Here is a 17,547-nt window from a genome sequence, read left to right as displayed (position 1 = left end):
ATCTGGTCTTTTGTGTGCTTTTACTCTGTACTATACAGATTTCACAACGGACACCAGCATTTCTCTTACTGGGGGTCCTAACTCAAAAGGGAGTTGCAGGAGGGTCACAAAGTTATTTTAGGGGGGTTGCAGTACTGCCACCCTTGCCTCTGCGCTGCCTTCAGATCTGGCTGGCTGTAGAGCAGTGGATGTGAGCGGGGCGCCCAGCTCTGAAGGCAGCGCCCTGCCAGCAGCAGTGCAGAAGTCAGGGTGGCAAAACCCCATCAGGCCACCCTGACTTCTGTGCTGCTGCTGGCAGCAGCTCTGTCTTCAGAGCTGGGCTCCTGGCCAGCAGCCGCCGCTCTCCGGCTGCCCAGCTCTGAATGCCACAACCTCCCCCCCCCCAACTCCTTTTTGGGTCAGGACCCCTACAATTACACCACCATGAAATTTCAGATTTAAATAGCCGAAATCATGAAATTTACCATTCTTTATAGCCTACAACCGTGGAATTGACCAGAATGGACCCTGAATTTGGTAGGGCCCTACCTAGCATGGCTGCAGGGCGGTGCTGACCCAGGGCCTGCAGGCCACCCAGGAGTTTCACCCCCGAGTCAGCCGTCCCCTCCAGTCAGGCTGGCCAGGAGCCCTGGTCTCTAATCCCCGGACTCTGCCCCTCGACTGGAAGGAGAAATGGGTCCCAGGGATGCTGTAGCCCACCCGGGGGCTCCCCCCTCGCTGGAAATGGAACCCAGGAGTCCTGGGTCTGCTGCTCTGATCCTCTGGGCAGGTGCCCCTCCCAGGGAAGGGGAGGAACCCAGGAGTCCGAGCTTTTCCTGCTTCTATCAGCTCATGCCCACCCCTTGCCCAGCTGTGGGGGGGGTAGACGGGGGGGGGGGGGGGGACCGACCTGACCGACGTCCCAGCGATTGGCTCGGTTGTGGGCGGGACGGGTTTGGTGGAATCGGGCCCAGCGATTGGCTCGCGGGGCGCGGTGATTGGCAGGAGCCGGCGCTAGGAGGGAGTCGCGGGCGCCGTGGGCGGGGCCCAGCGCTCGGAGTCGGAGAGTCTCGCTCGCGCCGTTCCCCGCCAGGTACGGGGGGGGCTCGTGCCTCTGACCCCCCCCTCCCGGCCTCGGCTCTCGTGCCTCTGACCCCCCTCCCCACAGCCCCTATCTCCCTCACCCCCCCCAGCCCCTCGTGCCTCTGACCCCCCCATCCCCATCTCCCCCAGACCCCCCCAACAGCCCCGCGTGCCTCTGACCCCCCCACAGCCCCTCGTGCCTCTGACCCCCCCATCCCCATCTCCCCCAGACCCCCCCAACAGCCCTGCGTGCCTCTGACCCCCCCAGCCCCTATCTCCCTCACCCCCCCCAGCCCCTCGTGCCTCTGACCCCCCCATCCCCATCTCCCCCAGACCCCCCCAACAGCCCCGCGTGCCTCTGACCCCCCTCCCCACAGCCCCCATCTCCCTCACCCCCCCAGCCCCTCGTGCCTCTGACCCCCCGACAGCCCCTATCTCCCCCAGACCCCCCCCCAGCCCCTCGTGCCTCTGACCCCCCGACAGCCCCTATCTCCCCCAGACCCCCCCACAGCCCCGCGTGCCTCTGACCCCCCCACAGCCCCTCGTGCCTCTGACCCCCCCATCCCCATCTCCCCCAGTCCCCCCCCACAGCCCCGCGTGCCTCTGACCCCCCCACAGCCCCTCGTGCCTCTGACCCCCCCATCCCCATCTCCCCCAGACCCCCCCAACAGCCCTGCGTGCCTCTGACCCCCCCAGCCCCTATCTCCCTCAACCCCCCCCAGCCCCTCGTGCCTCTGACCCCCCCATCCCCATCTCCCCCAGACCCCCCCAACAGCCCCGCGTGCCTCTGACCCCCCCACAGCCCCTATCTCCCTCAACCCCCCAGCCCCTCGTGCCTCTGACCCCCCCTCAGCCCCATCTCCCCCAGACCCCCCCAACAGCCCCGCGTGCCTCTGACCCCCCTCCCCACAGCCCCCATCTCCCTCACCCCCCCAGCCCCTCGTGCCTCTGACCCCCCGACAGCCCCTATCTCCCCCAGACCCCCCCAACAGCCCCTCGTGCCTCTGACCCCCCGACAGCCCCTATCTCCCTCAGACCCCCCAGCCCCTCGTGCCTCTGACCCCCCCATCCCCATCTCCCCCAGTCCCCCCCACAGCCCCGCGTGCCTCTGACCCCCCCCCAGCCCCTCGTGCCTCTGACCCCCCCATCCCCATCTCCCCCAGTCCCCCCCCACAGCCCCGCGTGCCTCTGACCCCCCCACAGCCCCTCGTGCCTCTGACCCCCCCATCCCCATCTCCCCCAGACCCCCCCAACAGCCCTGCGTGCCTCTGACCCCCCCCGCCCCTATCTCCCTCAACCCCCCCCAGCCCCTCGTGCCTCTGACCCCCCCATCCCCATCTCCCCCAGACCCCCCCAACAGCCCCGCGTGCCTCTGACCCCCCCACAGCCCCTATCTCCCTCAACCCCCCCAGCCCCTCGTGCCTCTGACCCCCCCTCAGCCCCATCTCCCCCAGACCCCCCCAACAGCCCTGCGTGCCTCTGACCCCCCCACAGCCCCTATGTCCCTCAACCCCCCCCAGCCCCTCGTGCCTCTGACCCCCCCACATCCCCAGACCCACCGAACAGCCCCGCGTGCCTCTGACCCCCCCACAGCCCCTATCTCCCTCAACCCCCCCAGCCCCTCGTGCCTCTGACCCCCCCCACATCCCCATCTCCCCCAGACCCCCCCCAACAGCCCTGCGTGCCTCTGACCCCCCCACAGCCCCTATGTCCCTCAACCCCCCCAGCCCCTCGTGCCTCTGGACCCCCCCCCACAGCCCCTGTCTTCCCCCAGACCCTTCCCACAGTCCCTCGTGCCTCTGGACCCCCCCCAACAGTCCCTATCTCCCCAGACCCCCCCCCAACAGCCCCTCATGCCTCTGACCCCCCCAACAGCCACTATCTCCCCTAGAGCCCCCCCCAACAGCCCCTCATGCCTCCCCACAGCCCCATCTCCCCCAGACCCTCCCCACAGCCCTCGTGCCTGTGACCCCCCCGCAACGGCCCCTCGTGCCTCTGACCCCCCCAACAGCCCTAGCTCCCCCAGACCCTCCCACAGCCCCTCGTGCCTCTGACCCCCCCCCAACAGCCTTGGCCCTCCTGCCTCTGACCCCTCCCCAACAGTCCCTATCTCCCCCAGACATGCCCCCCCAACAGCCCCTCCTGCCTCTGACCCTCTCCCACAGCCTTGGCCCTCATGCCTCTGACCCCCCTCCCAACAGCCCCTCGTGCCTCTGACCCTCCCCCACGGCCTTGGCCCTCATGCCTCTGATCCCCCCCAACAGCCCCTCGTGCCTCTGACCCCCCCCAACAGTCCCTATCTCCCCCAGACACCCCCCCACAGCCCCTCGTGCCTCTGACCCTCCCCCACGGCCTTGGCCCTCATGCCTCTGATCCCCCCCAACAGCCCCTCGTGCCTCTGACCCCCCCAACAGTCCCTATCTCCCCCAGACACCCCCCCACAGCCCCTCGTGCCTCTGACCCCCCCCACGGCCTTGGCCCTTGTGCCTCTGACCCCCCCAACAGCCCCTATCTCCCCCAGACCCCTCCCCAACAACCCCTCGTGCCTCTGACTCCCCTCAACAGCCCCCGTCTCCATATCTCCCCCAGATCCACCCCAACAACCTCCCGCCCCTCGTGCTTCTGACCCCCTCCCAACAGCCCCTCGTGCTTCTGACCCCCTCCCAACAGCCCCTCGTGCCTCTGACCCTCCTCCACAGCCTTGGCCCTCTTGCCTCTGACCCCCCCCCCCCCACAGCCCTATCTCCCCCAGATGCCGGGGCCCTCCTGCCTCTGAACCCCCCTCCCCCCAACAGCCCCTCGTGCATCTGACCCCCCACCATGGCCTCGGCCCTCCTGACTCTGACCCTCCCCAACAGCCCCCTCCCCTTGGGTCTCCTGCCTCTGACCCCCCTCAACAGCACCCCAACTCCCCTGCCCTGGACCCCTCCATGTCTGCCCACCTCCCTCAGTGCTCCCACTGTGTCCCCTGTCTCTTCTGCCTCAGACCCCCCAATATTCCTCCCCTGGCCCACAATCCCTCGAGGCTGAGATGCTGCCTGTCATGCCCCAGGCTCCTGGGGATCGCTAGGCATTGTGTAGGAAGGGGCTGTGTGCCCTACCCCTCATACAGGGACCTCCTCCCAATGCTAACATGGTCCCTTCTGGGGACCCCTGGCCTTTTGGGATCCCAGCCTCTGTCCTTTTCTGCTGCTCGCTCCCTTTGGGAGGATGGGGCAAGGCTTGCTGAAGGGCAGCAGAGTTTTCAGTCCCCACCTTCTCCTCCTGCTGCCTCTCTCCTTTCTGGGGGTGCTCCCATGGTTGTCCCATCCACCTTGTACCCTGAAGCGACCATTTGGTCGCTGCTGCTCACAGCTTCGGAGACAGTGTTCACCCCCTCAAAGAGCAGCTTTGGGGACCTGCTTTAATATCCCCCTCCCAATGAAACCACGCTGCTCATCCTCTTACTTACTGGATCTGATTTGGGCATGGGGATTTCAGACTGCCAGTTCCCCTGGGCTTGTACACAGCACCTGGAGTTTTCCAACCCTTCTCCCTCGTTTTCTCTCCTCTCTCCATTTCCTTCTGTCTAGTTCTGTAATGAGTGTCCATTAGCACAGGGCACCAAAGTTTCTTTCACCCCAGCTAGCCTCAGTTCAGTCGTCCTTGTGGTAAGGAGCCTGGGCAAAAATCCCTGGAATTATTCCTTGCACTCTGTGATGACTGCAGAGTTCTTACTCTGCGTCTCAGAGTAGGTGACTGGTGCGCTGCTGGGCACCTTCCTTCAAAAGTTATTTTTCCTCCCTTGGTATCCTGCTGTTAATTGATTTAACTCGTTAGACTGACCTCACACTTGGTAAAGCAACCGCCCATCCTTTCATGTATTTATACCTGCTCCTGTATTTTCACTCCATGCATTCGATGAAGTGGGTTCTAGCCCATGAAAGCTTATGCCCAAATAAATTTGTTAGTCTCTAAGGTGCCACAAGGACTCCTTGTGGTTTTTTTAGAAATATTTGAGAGATGCTGAAATGTTGGGGAGATCAAAGGAGTGTTGTATTTTCGTATCCCTCTTTTTCTTGCCCATCTTCCATGTTATGTGGCTTTACAACACGACATCTGATTTAATCATCGTTCCGAGACAACTGCTGAAGACTGAATTGCCCATTTAGATTACTGGAACTGGAGCATTGTTATGACTCTGTGTCATTTACTCCACATGAAGTGAAGCCTAGTGACTCTGCCATTAGAGGGAGGAGCGAGCTATCTGTGCTAGCAGCTAATGATCTGTAGTGTGAGGAGGGGGTTATTTTGCTATAAATGTTGTGTGGGGTTGCAAGTGAAGGGTTCAGTGTTTCTTCTTTGGTGTTTGTCTTCCAGAATGCCCAAGTCCAAGGAGCTTGTGGAAACAACCACTTCAGACAGTGGATCTGATGCTGAGAATGAAAAGGTATCAATATACAGTAGTTGGGGAATGAGTCTGACTTTGCTTCCACATATCGGGTATTCCCCTCCTATACATACACCCCTCCCGTGGAAAAAAAGGAGCAATGTTCTAGGTGCTTTAGTTAATCCTCTAAGGGCACGCAAATAATAACCTGAATTTCAGGGTACTCACTTAGTGGGCATCATTGTCATGAGTGAACTCTGGGGTGAAAGTCAGCAACTAAGTGTCCTTCCCATGTCATACCACTGTGCAAGTTAGGGTGCTCGTTGGCACTGAAGCAAACCCTATGCTTACAACAAGTGGATCATTTTTTTGCATCCATGCCAAGCAGAAGAGGCTTTGGGGGTTTTCTAATGTTACTTGAAAAGTCACAGCAGGTGAAGGGAGAGCAGTTTCCGCCCTTGCTTTCCGGATCTGGATGGCGTTCAGCCTTGTAGAGCCATGTAAAGGCTATATCATAATGCAGTGAGTGACGGTTGCACAAACAACTTTAATTCTAGCACTTCCTAAATTTTGAGGGCTTGACTTTACATCCTGAATGTTCCTTTAGTGTAGTTTTTAATGTAATTATTCATAGTTTTGTCCCACTCTACTGGCTGCAGTCTAGTTTTAAGAGGTTGCAGACACGTTTAGCCCAAGCACTGCTGGTTGCTAGTGTAGTTAACAGTAGAGTGCCATGTTAGTATTATTGCAGTTTGTATGTCTTGCTGAAGAGGCTGTGAGTGACTTATCAGATCCCATCTGATGAAATGTATGTAAGTCCCATCATTTGAACTATCTAGAAGCCCCATAGACTTGAGAACTAGATTAATCACAAGGGGAAGGGGGAACTGTCCAATTGTGACCTCTTCTTTACAGAAAAGAAAAAAGGAGATGCCGTCCAAGCCGGAGAAAAGGCCAAAAACTGAGGCCAAAACTTCCAAGGTGGCAACCAAAAGTCAAGGGCAAGACAGTGAAGAGGAGGGCATGTTCCAGGTATTGGTGGGAGGGGAGAGGATCTGGTATTACAAACAAATCTACCTCTGTCACTTCCTTCAAATCCCCCCGCCACATGCACACACATATTTCTATTTGTTAATTTTCTAGCCAAATCGGAATTCTTTCCTGGTTTCTTGCATAGGTTTGTCCTTTCTCTCTCCAGTTAAATACAATTTGTGTCGACCCAATGGAGTTTTAAGTAATGAGATGAAGTAATATGGATGATATTCATGTATATGAAGCTGGTTGCAGCGTTCCTCAACTCAAATCCAGACCTTTCTTTAACTGTGGTTTAATATCTTTGCAGATTGGGAAGATGCGCTATGTCCGAGTGTCCTGCTTTAAGGGGAAAGTCCTTGTGGATATCCGAGAATTCTACATAGATAAGGAGGGGGACACTAAACCTGGGAGAAAAGGTAACCAGACATCTCCACTAGGTGGCAGTAATGCATCATATCCATCTCCTTTCCAATACAATTAAAATCATGAATGAGTCTAGGGCAGTCTTGTATCCAGGAGTTGGAAACTTTACATTATTCTTTTTAAATAACTGACTTCAGCAACTTCTGAAAGTCTCCAATATTCCCACTGCCATTTGATGCTGGAAAGTGAGCTGCACGGCCCCATGATGGGCTATTAATGAAAGAGCAACCAGCACAGTGACCTTAGTCTATGAAGCTTGGCTCCCTGCCCATTTCTGAAGGGGGACTTCAACTGAGGAAGGACATGAACAATAGGTAAACTGAATATCAGATAAAAGACAAGAGATGGAACATGATCGAAGATGGGGTTATTCTGATAGCCAGCATAAGGCTCCACTATGCAGGGATGTAGTACCTTAATTTGACCAGACTTCACCCTTCCTGCTCCCTTTTTCTCCCATCCAACTATTTCTCTTATAAACAGCACCTCTGTGGGTGTAAAATAAGACAGGCCAAAGGAAAGTAGAAAATTGTAACTCGCACATTGCTATCCAGCGTCTGGCTATTGACAGACAAAACTAAATATATATTGAAGCAGCATACATTGGCACATGGGTCTGTTAGAACTCTGGGGTTGTAAAGTGTAACGTGCATTCACCCTAATCTTTTAACAGTGGAAGTGCAGTCAGCAGGGACTGCAGGATCCCAGAATATGATATTCCATCTCAATCTGAACGGAAACTGGAATTCTATAATCCCTCCAGGCTATACCTCCATATTAAAGCCAGGATGACTGCAATGTGCCACATAAGGTGCATATCTGAGGCTCCTGGCAAGTTGCCCAGTGTGACCCTCAGTGGAACAGAGTTCGGGTGGCCCTTTATTAAAGAGCCATGCGGTCCTTGGAATAACATGATCTGACGTAATTTTTATATGACACAAAGGAAAGAGGAAAACAGCACAGCAAGTAATTTAAAGGCTGCTGTGGAACAGGGGCATCATTCACTCCAGAACTTCTCTCCCACTACTGAGTTAATGTTCGTTCATGGCCCTTTACGTTGCAACTTTCCGGCTGACAGTGATTTGCTTAGTTGACTCACTTGACTCTAAGTTCCCAGGCCACGTCTGTAAGTTATTCCCCTCTTCTGCCCTATGTGTTGGGGTATTCAGCAGAGATTCAGTTACATGAAATTTCCCAGGAACCGTTCAGTTCTCATTATTGATTTTGTGTCTGTGCAGATGAATTTCTTTCAGCTTGATTTGCCCCTCGAACACTAAGCATGGTTTACCCTCCAGAAATTAATTTCCTTCAAAGAAGTTACCACTGTACATAAGTCACTTAAAGCAAACAGCTTATCCTATAATGAAAGGCAGGAACAGATCCCTTTGAAACCTTTCTGTGCCAGTCTAGGGGGAGTGGGAGACAGAAGGGGGATTAAACTCTTTTGGCACATGTGGGAAACTTGCCCAGAATACAATATCTGATGAGGTTCAACAAGGACAAGTGCAGAGTCCTGCACTTAGGACGGAAGAATCCAATGCACCGCTACAGACTAGGGACCGAATGGCTAGGCAGCAGTTCTGCAGAGAAAGACCTAGGGGTGACAGTGGACGAGAAGCTGGATATGAGTCAACAGTGTGCCCTTGTTGCCAAGAAGGCCAATGGCATTTTTGGGTGTATAAGTAGGGGCATTGCCAGCAGATCGAGGGACGTGATCGTTCCCCTCTATTCGACATTGGTGAGGCCTCATCTGGAGTACTGTGTCCAGTTTTGGGCCTCACACTACAAGAAGGATGTGGAGAAATTGGAGAGAGTCCAGCGAAGGGCAACAAAAATGATTAGGGGACTGGAACACATGAGTTATGAGGAGAGGCTGAGGGAACTGGGATTGTTTAGTCTACGGAAGAGAAGAATGAGGGAGGATTTGATAGCTGCTTTTAACTACCTGAAAGGTGGATCCAAAGAGGATGGATCTAGACTATTCTCAGTGATAGCAGATGACAGGACAAGGAGTAATGGTCTCAAGTTGCAGTGGGGGAGGTTTAGGTTGGATATTAGGAAAAACTTTTTTACTAGGAGGGTGGTGAAACACTGGAATGCGTTACCTAGGGAGGTGGTGGAATCCCCTTCCTTAGAAGTTTTTAAGGTCAGGCTTGACAAAGCCCTGGCTGGGATGATTTAGTTGGGATTGGCCCTGCTCTGGGCAGGGGGTTGGACTAGACGGCCTCCAGAGGTCCCTTCCAACTCTGTTATTCTATGATTCTAAGACAGAAGATCTGTTCATCTGCTACTTAGAACTTGGGTCTGTAGAGGAATGTTCATATGAATGCGGTCTCTTCTTTTTCGATGTACTGTCTCTAGCCACTGATGTTTGTCTAAAACTTAATAAAATTTGTGACTAAGTGTCAGGACATGTTACTTTTGGTTTTGCTCAGGAAACAAGTGGACAGCATCTGGGTGGAACCAAGTTGGCATGCCCATTACCATGTTTCTTTTCCATGGAAAAGGCCAGTTACATCAAGTTGGCTTTTTCTCTGCGGGTGGCTTAGCTCCTGCCTAAGGAGCTAAAAAGAAGCCAATTCCTCCAAGTTTAAGCCATCATAGTGAATGTTAGCGGTAGATTTTGTAATTGAAATTACAATTGCTGGGATGGGAGTTGGCATTACCCATTTGGCCAGGACAAAGGACGGTACTCTAATTGCTGGACTGGGAGTGAGGGCTCCTAGGGTTTATTTACAGCTTTGTTATGACCTTGGACCATTTAGCAGTTTCCTCCTCTTTACTTCCTTTTCCCCATCTGTAAAATGTGGGATACCGTCTCACAGGAGCATTAAAGCTTTCCATATTTCTATAGTACTAGAGGAGGACCACAGAAGCACACATTTCATATTTGCTAGAGTGTTAACATGGAGACGCTTTGCTTAAAAGGCTGCCTCAGTTTCTGTTCTGGGATCTGATTCAGATCATAAATTTCCCTTCTATAACTGCCCTTATGGAGCCACCTTGGCTGTGGAACTTGCTGATTATGCTATGCCTGGCTCTGCAGGCATGTCTCTGTAATCCTTCTCCTTTGCTGTTTCCAGGGATTGCCCTATCTGCCGAACAGTGGAACCACTTGAAGGAGATCATTCCAGACATTGATGCTGCAGTCAAGAAATTCTAAGATGTTGTTTATTTAAAATCCTGTATTTTTCCTTTTTTTTTTCTTAATTGCTATTCTGCATTGGATCCCATCCAAGGGAAAGGTTCATTTGTTTTTAGATTGTGATAATGCTCAAGGGGCTAGAGATTGCTTTAAGGTTTTAAAATATAATGTGGAACAAATTCATGAACCTAGATTCAGTTTTGCTAAAAGAACCTTTAGCATCTTCAGCCCCTGCCTGTCCCTAAATCTTTGTATAGCGAGTGATCCCATCAGTGATCTGCTGCATGTAAGAGTCTGACTTCTAACTGGCATTTCCTGAGCTAAATGGCTATTGACTATCACGCAGAGCTGTCTAGCCGCTCCACATCTGTTGCGATCTTCCACTTGGCTGAATATTTAGTAAGGAGTTTAGTCTAGCTACCTGCTTGCCACGCTTCCACCTCATCTAGGCTCTGGAAACTCTGCATACAGCATTCTGGCTATTTCAAGTAGCTTTTGTGTTTGAAGCTCTTCCTGTCTCTCCCTCCCCGCCCCCCCTTGAAGAAGGGGATTGCAGCACTTCAGCAGGGAAAATAGCATGTAGAGGATGAATATGCCCAATAAATTTGTTTGCATTACAACAAAAAAAAAAGTGTAGTCTTCCCTGTTGGTGGTAACTTAACTCCCTGTTTTGTCCTCCCTGTTTTGTGTACTGGTGTCAGATTTCCTTCTACAGGGAAAATAAGTGGTTGAGCAGTGGCCCTGCCTTAAAGTGTAACCTCTCTTTCTTTTAAACACAAAAAAAACAACAACTTTTTTGCTCTATAGAATTGATGAGATACCTGTCTTGGCAGAATATAATAAATCGTGCAGGCCACAGGAGGCCCTCAACTAGATCATATATTCTGTCAGAGGGGCAGTAATTACTTAATAAGCGTACAGATTACTAAAGAGGGAAATTAAAAGCCTAAGAAGGGAGAACCTTCCTTCCTCTTGTGGAGGAAAATCACAGTAAAACTACCTGGGCCCAACACTGAACGGATATCCTGAGTATTTCCATTATTTAAGGCTAAACAAACTTGAATACTGTTAATCAACAGGGGGACAAGCAAAGCCTCTCAGCATCTAGTGCTCACATTCTATTTCAGGTACTTATCTAGCCCTGGTTGCCATAGTATCTGAGCACCTCCCACTCTTGAATATATTTATCCTCACAACCCCCCTGTGAAATACTATCTGTATTTTACAGATGGGGAACAAGGGTCAAATGTACTGAAGCTGCTAACTTCCATGAGTTCAATGGGAGACATGGTTCTAGACACTGACCTGGGTCTAAGTGACTGCCCCAGGCCACACAGGAAGGCTCTGGTAGAGCAGGGAATTGAACCTGGCTCTCTCAAAGCCTAAACTAGCCTCCTACCTACTGGACCATCTTTCCTCCGGCCAGATATTAGCCCCGCTCAACACTTTTGTGTTCTAGCAATCAAGAGAATGCACCTTGGTACCAGACTCAATTTACAGCATATTCAACAGCCACCATGTCTTATGCTGCAATCTGACTTCTGCAGCCATTGCTAATACTGTACATGATGTCATAAACCACTCTTCAGTCAGCAGCCAAAGGTAAAAGAAGAGATGGAGGAGGAGCGGGAAAAGAAAATTGCCGAGAGAATGATGGGAAGGGAACCGAGAATGCTCAGAGTAGAGCAGGGAAGTGAGTGTCTAAAAGAAAAAAATGACTAGCAGCTGGAGTGAGTCTGGGTGATTTTGAGAGTAGTCATGGCAGTTGAATTGGATAGGGAGATGAACAGGAAAGTGCGGGTGGAGGCGGGTGGGTGCAGCACTTGCAGAAGTTTCATTATATGGCACCCACCGTGTGCTAGGTACTTGACAAAATGGTGTGCTCTTCGCCTCAAGGATCTTACCATCTAAATGGGCAGTATGCTGATGCTTTGCTGTGTCCCTTAGAAGGTGCTGCACAAAAGTCAGAGTCCAGGTTGGGGTAGGGTCAAGGTGACTTTAATCCATTTTTCTACCTCCCTAACACTGGCCTGCTCAGATGGCTGATGTAGCTCTCAGCAAAAGTTAGTGGCCCTGGGGCATCATGGCCCTGGGGCATCCTGCCCCAGAGTGATCCTGTATTTGGGGCAGTGCAGAAAGACACTAATTGGAGGTGTTGGTTGACTGCCTTCCAAACAAGGACCTGTGGGAGGCAAGAATTTGGGAGACGCTTTGTGTATATGAATACAGGCATCAGCGTTGTCTATAGGTTAGAGCAGCAGGGCCAAGGCACAAGTGTCATACAGCAAAGTAGTAGCAGTTAGGAACAGAACCCAGCTCTCTTGCTGCTTCAAAATGTGTCTTGACCAAAAGACCATCCTTCCTCCCTGTACTTCCTGTAGGAATTTTATTGTAGTCAGAGAGAGGAAATAAGCAAAACCAGATAAGTATGGTTTAAAATTTAACTCAGTAAAATGGCCCCAAACTAAACTTTGTTAGCAAAAGAAATGCTGAAGAGCACTGAAATTCACAGTTCTGAAAGCATGGAAGGTTTATCTTTTTTTGGAGGGGTGTTTGATGGATCTGAGATTGTTTTGGTTTTTGTTGGCTGGCTTTTTCCTCAATCCAAAACTGAAAGGAGCACTAAAAAAGTAGTGAATTACTGAAGTCCATGAACAGCCCAGTACTTTTAGTTTATAATGTAACAACGTTTGGATTTTTTAAAAATCCTCAAGGAACAGCTGCTTCTGGTCAGAAAGATGCCCAAGAGTTATTGACGGATGTTTGTTTCCAATCCACCCACTGTAAAAATACAATTTATGCTTATAACCTCATAGGATTTAAAACTGGCTTGTTTTTGGTTTGTGGCATAGATAAAAATATTTAAAAGCCCATTTAAAATTGGTCAGAATAAATAATAGAGACCAGAAATAAATAAACAGTAGACCTTTGAAAAAAGAACGAGGAGTACTTCTGGCACTTTAGAGACTAACAAATTTATTTGGGCATAAGCTTTCATGGGCCACGAAAGCTTATGCCAGATAAATTTGTTAGTCTCTAAGGTGCCACAAGGACTCGTTCTTTTTGCTGATACAGACTAACATGCTACCACTCTGAAACCAGTAGACCTTCGGTAAATAAGCCAAGATATAAGCATATTTGTATTTCCTATTCTCTCCTCCACAAAGATGTTTTCTAAGCTATCAGCTTGGCGGTTCTTGATCAATTTCCCTGCAGTACCTTTGCTCCGGAATAGATACAGTTGTTTTGTGTGAATGAGCTGGTATTTTACTGAGATACAACAACCCTGCTTGGATGTCTTCTGCCAGGAGTACATACTTTCTTCCTACCTCCTCTTTCATTCGGAACTGGTGGATGAGGGAAGATGGCCTGTTTGTCTGTCTTGAAAGATATGGGGGATGTTTGTAGGATTTTCTAATGTAAAGTGCATCTTACAAATCTAGAACCTGATCTCCAAAGTCTCAATGACTAATGGCACAGGGTAGGGCCTCTAGATCTATTGGCTTAAGCTCACCTGTAAATCAAAGTAACTGGATGCTTTCTTACCCTCACATTGCTGGCACATGCTGAAAAGAACTTGGGATCAAAGCTGGGTTTCGATCATCTGCACATGTCCCTCTATTAGCTGTGAAACTTTTCACCTGCACTGTGCGGGGTTTCCTTTCCTTTAACAACTTTTTAAAGGGCTGCCTTTCCTTTTGGGATCTGCTTTGTCCTCCTCAGCACACAATCATCCACATGTATTTGTTAGCCTCCTTTTCTGTCTCTCTCTGCAACCTTGCCGCTGTCTGGTATGAGAGACTTGCCCTCTGTAACTCCTGGCACCTATACGAGTCTTCTGAATCTCCTTGTCTTGTTGATTTTCCAAATTCATTTGAAAACCAACCATACCTTGTCTCTTTTTGTAGATGCCTACTAATTTCCTGTCTCCCTCTGATACTCCTAGAAACTTCACAACTGTTATCTTTTATTATTTCTTCTTTAATCCTGTTGCTTTGGTATATAATTCTGTACCTTATTCCGTGAACTGTTTCAGGGCACTGCTACATTTTATTATTTACCTGCACTATTCTCATTCCTGTCTTACTCTGCGGTCAGGGATGATTGTAAATATTTCCATCTTTGGGCAGAGTGACCCCAAAAGACACTAGGTACAGTCTTCCTATGGATACCACTGCTTGGATTAGTGGCAAGGCTTGTGATGGCAGATCTCTGGTGGCCTATGCAACAAAGGACTGAAGAGAAGTGGATGATGTGTGTGCAGGGTGTTGCTTTTCATTTTTACTCCAATTTTTAAGGATGATGTTGGCTTCTGAAGTCAAAGTGCCTTTATGGAGGCTGTCCTGATTGCTGCTCTGTTACTAAACATCATTGAGAGATGGCCCATGAACTCTGGTCAGGTTAAGTATGGTAGTACTGCCTGGCTCCATTTGATAATATATAAGCTGCAAACTCCCCAGTTACTATGCGAGGTTCTCACACCTGCCAACCCAGGAGATAGGAGATTCATGTGGCGAGGAGCAGCCAGGGCTGAAAGGAAAACGTTCAGACCTGCAGCATGTGTCTGTGCTGGGAGCTAGCGGAATAGTAGATGGAGGTTTCCTGTTAAGCATGCGGAGAGGGCAATCTGTAGTGTGCTCCGGCCAACGTTGAAATAACAGGTGACTCAAGTAATGATCCTCACCATGCTCTCAGCCCATGCTGTGTCTTCCTGGGTACTGCACATCACATTAGCATTTCACCCTCTACCTGGTGGGGTGGCACCTCCTGCCGCGGCAGGTTTGACAGCACTGAATCAGCCCTGAGGCTAGGCCACAACAGAGGTAGGGGCCTGTGCCTCTTGCTTTCTGGGTTAAATCAGACTTGAAAGTGTTGGCAGTGTTTGATCCTGCCTGCACTTGGGGAGGGTATCTCAGGATGAGTGGGCAGGTGTGTGTTTGTGTGTGTACGTACACGGGACGGGAGGCTGCTGAGCAAGCTGCTGCGTTTCCTAGTGTGAAGATGTGTTGCATTTGCTACATGTTGGATAATGTGCTCCCCTCCTCCCCTCTTCAAATCGTTGCTTCGGTTTATCTGCAGGATTCAGGTGAGAGTCCTGGAAGGTGACAAAAAGCTGCTAAGAGAGCCACAAAGCAGGGTTTTTTGGTGCCAGCCTCACACTCCTTCTGCCAAGCCTTTTCGACTGATATTTTCAGCACCTCCAGCCCCTGCTGAAGTCCATGGGAGCTCAGCACCTCTGCAAATCATTCCATTTGTGTGTAAAACAATCAGGCTCCCTCCCTCCTTCCCAACCCTAGGGTAGATAAGCCATTTATCTTCTGCAATGCTATGGAAGAATGCCAGGCTGGAACGCATGGGTATGGAGATATGAGCCATGCAGTGCCGCAGAAGCAATGCATATGGGTGCTGTCCTGTGGTAATGGGGCTGTATCCACAGGTAATGGGGAAGCACACCAGGCCAGGTCCCCAGGGGACTGAGGATGTGTGCTGGGCTGCACACTAGGGCTAGCAGATACATTTGCCAGGCTGAAGGTAGATCTGTATCCCTTAGGTAGTCTACCATGTGAGTCTGATAACACAGTTATATTTTTAAAAAATCCCTGTTCACATTGGTCAGGGGAACCCATCTTGCTAGTGAAACTGCATTTAAACATGGTTAGAGCTACCAGCTTCAACCGGTCAGGTGCAGTCTGGTCAGGGCCTAGCAGGGGCAGACCAATGCTATAAAGAGAATCAAATGTCCCCAGGGAAACTATATCCCATATTGCACAGAGCAAGTTGGTTTCCAGCCCCCTTCAGCCTGAACATAACACACCGAAGCTGCTCTGTGTCACAGGGCATGATTCCACTGTATTACCGCCTGCTTCCTCCTTTGGGCAGGGACTTGGTAAATAAACCTTCTAGCCTGACTTACCGCTCCACCTACAGACTGGGGCTACAGTGGCGGTGGGGAGGGTATGAACAATCAATTTCAGATAGGGATTCAGTAGGAAGATATTTCTCTCCTCTGTCTTTATCTCACAGCTCCTCTACAAATTGTGATTGGACCTTTATTTTGTAGAAGACGCTGGTGTCTGCTGTGTCACCTACAGCTGGAGCATAGACACTGTGGTTCTAGGAACCTTAGAAACACCAGACACAGCAGCCCCTCTCACAATCTAAGAACTGTGGGCTTGATTTTTCATTGGGGCTGAGCACTCTCAACTCCCAACTGGCTCTGTCTGGGGCTTGGTGCCTCTGAAAATTAAGCTCTCCATTTTCAACATATACTTGCTTTCCACTGACAAAAAAAAATCTTTAGGTTTCCTACTTGTCCAGGAGGAGGCAGTTGAATATGTTTTGTGCCAGGTTGCCTGCTTTTCTGTGTCCCTCTTACCCAAGCTGCAGGTGTCCAGATTACATAAGGTGGTCCTCTTTTCCCATTTGCATGGGTCTGGCTTGTGGGGCTTCAATCCAGTCTGAATTGTGTTGTGGTGTAAATTGTTGTCCAGTATTTTGCAGAGTTGTGGGCTGGGCCCATCCCTGAAGTACATGGTTCCTCTTTCCAGTCTGAATAGGCCTGGATGGTTTCAGTGCAGTCGGCATGGCACTGTTCTCGATTTTGTCTCTCTGGCCCAGGCTGAGATGATTCTGACAGCATTCCCTTCCCAGGCTGAAAGGTTCTGGACTCTCTTTCCCATCCAGTCAGCATGATTCTGGACTGTGCTCCTCCTCAGCATAGTACTAGATCTTTCCCGCCCTTCACTGTCCCCAGCCTATCTGATTTTCCAGGGTGCGTCTGGACTCCATCCTCTTCCTGGACTGCATCTTCCTCCTCCAGTCTGAAAAATTCTAGACTGGCTATGCTACTCTCCAGCCTGTTCTGGATTGTGCCCTTCCTCCAGTCAGTATAAGGTTCGGGCATCTCTGTTCTGCCCAATGTACCTGGGTTTTCCGAGACCTCTTTTCCAGCACTAGCCATCTGTCTTTCTCTAGAATGGCATGAAATGGACTGCGCTTTACAGATCTCTGTTCCTTGCTGCCGTACCATGAGTTCCTCTCCCCAGTTTGTGAGGGGCAGGACTTGGCCCCCCAACTCCCCCCATCTTCAGTATTGTTCCCTGCCCGGGAGACTGGATGGAGTGTTTGGGTCCTAAGAGGCATTGTGCCAGTTCTTCTCTCCTAGGAAGCGGGAGCGGGTTTTATTCTCCCTGGGGGTACAATGCTTCTCAGTCTGGGGGAGCGAAGACGCAGTCATCTTCCGTCATCCCCATCCCATAGGTTGCAGGGATTGCATCGTTGGCAGCCTGGTGCTCCCAGGCAGCCTTGCCCCTCTCCCCACCCCCCCTTGGCTGGGGCATGGTCCCTGCCTCCCTCCCTCCACAGCGTGCGCTGACTGCAGGGTTTGCAGGCTAGCAGCACTGGCCGCCCCTGGGGCATGGTCCCTGCCTGGTTTGCAGCCCCAGGCAGGCTTGGCCTCCCCAGGGACGGGGGCATGCCTCCCAGAGGCTGCAGCTCCGCTCCGCGCCCGGCA

At 51.1% G+C, this 17,547-nt stretch overlaps 1 protein-coding gene across 1 annotated transcript; it reads left to right on the top strand.

The window, feature by feature from the left end:
• The first annotated feature begins 999 nt into the window (after positions 1-999).
• On the top strand, positions 1,000-10,644 carry LOC140903247 (activated RNA polymerase II transcriptional coactivator p15). Its single transcript, XM_073324220.1, has 5 exons — positions 1,000-1,072; positions 5,422-5,491; positions 6,347-6,463; positions 6,774-6,882; positions 9,973-10,644. Exons 2-5 carry the CDS (start codon positions 5,423-5,425, stop codon positions 10,050-10,052), a joined length of 375 nt encoding a protein of 124 aa, XP_073180321.1. The 5' UTR covers positions 1,000-1,072; position 5,422; the 3' UTR covers positions 10,053-10,644.
• Positions 10,645-17,547: the final 6,903 nt, after the last annotated feature.

The sequence above is a fragment of the Lepidochelys kempii genome, chromosome 25, assembly GCF_965140285.1.
Source record: "Lepidochelys kempii isolate rLepKem1 chromosome 25, rLepKem1.hap1, whole genome shotgun sequence".
NCBI classification, from domain to species: domain Eukaryota; kingdom Metazoa; phylum Chordata; order Testudines; family Cheloniidae; genus Lepidochelys; species Lepidochelys kempii.
Note: the sequence above shows the minus strand (reverse complement) of the source record. Positions and strands in the feature narration are given on the sequence as shown.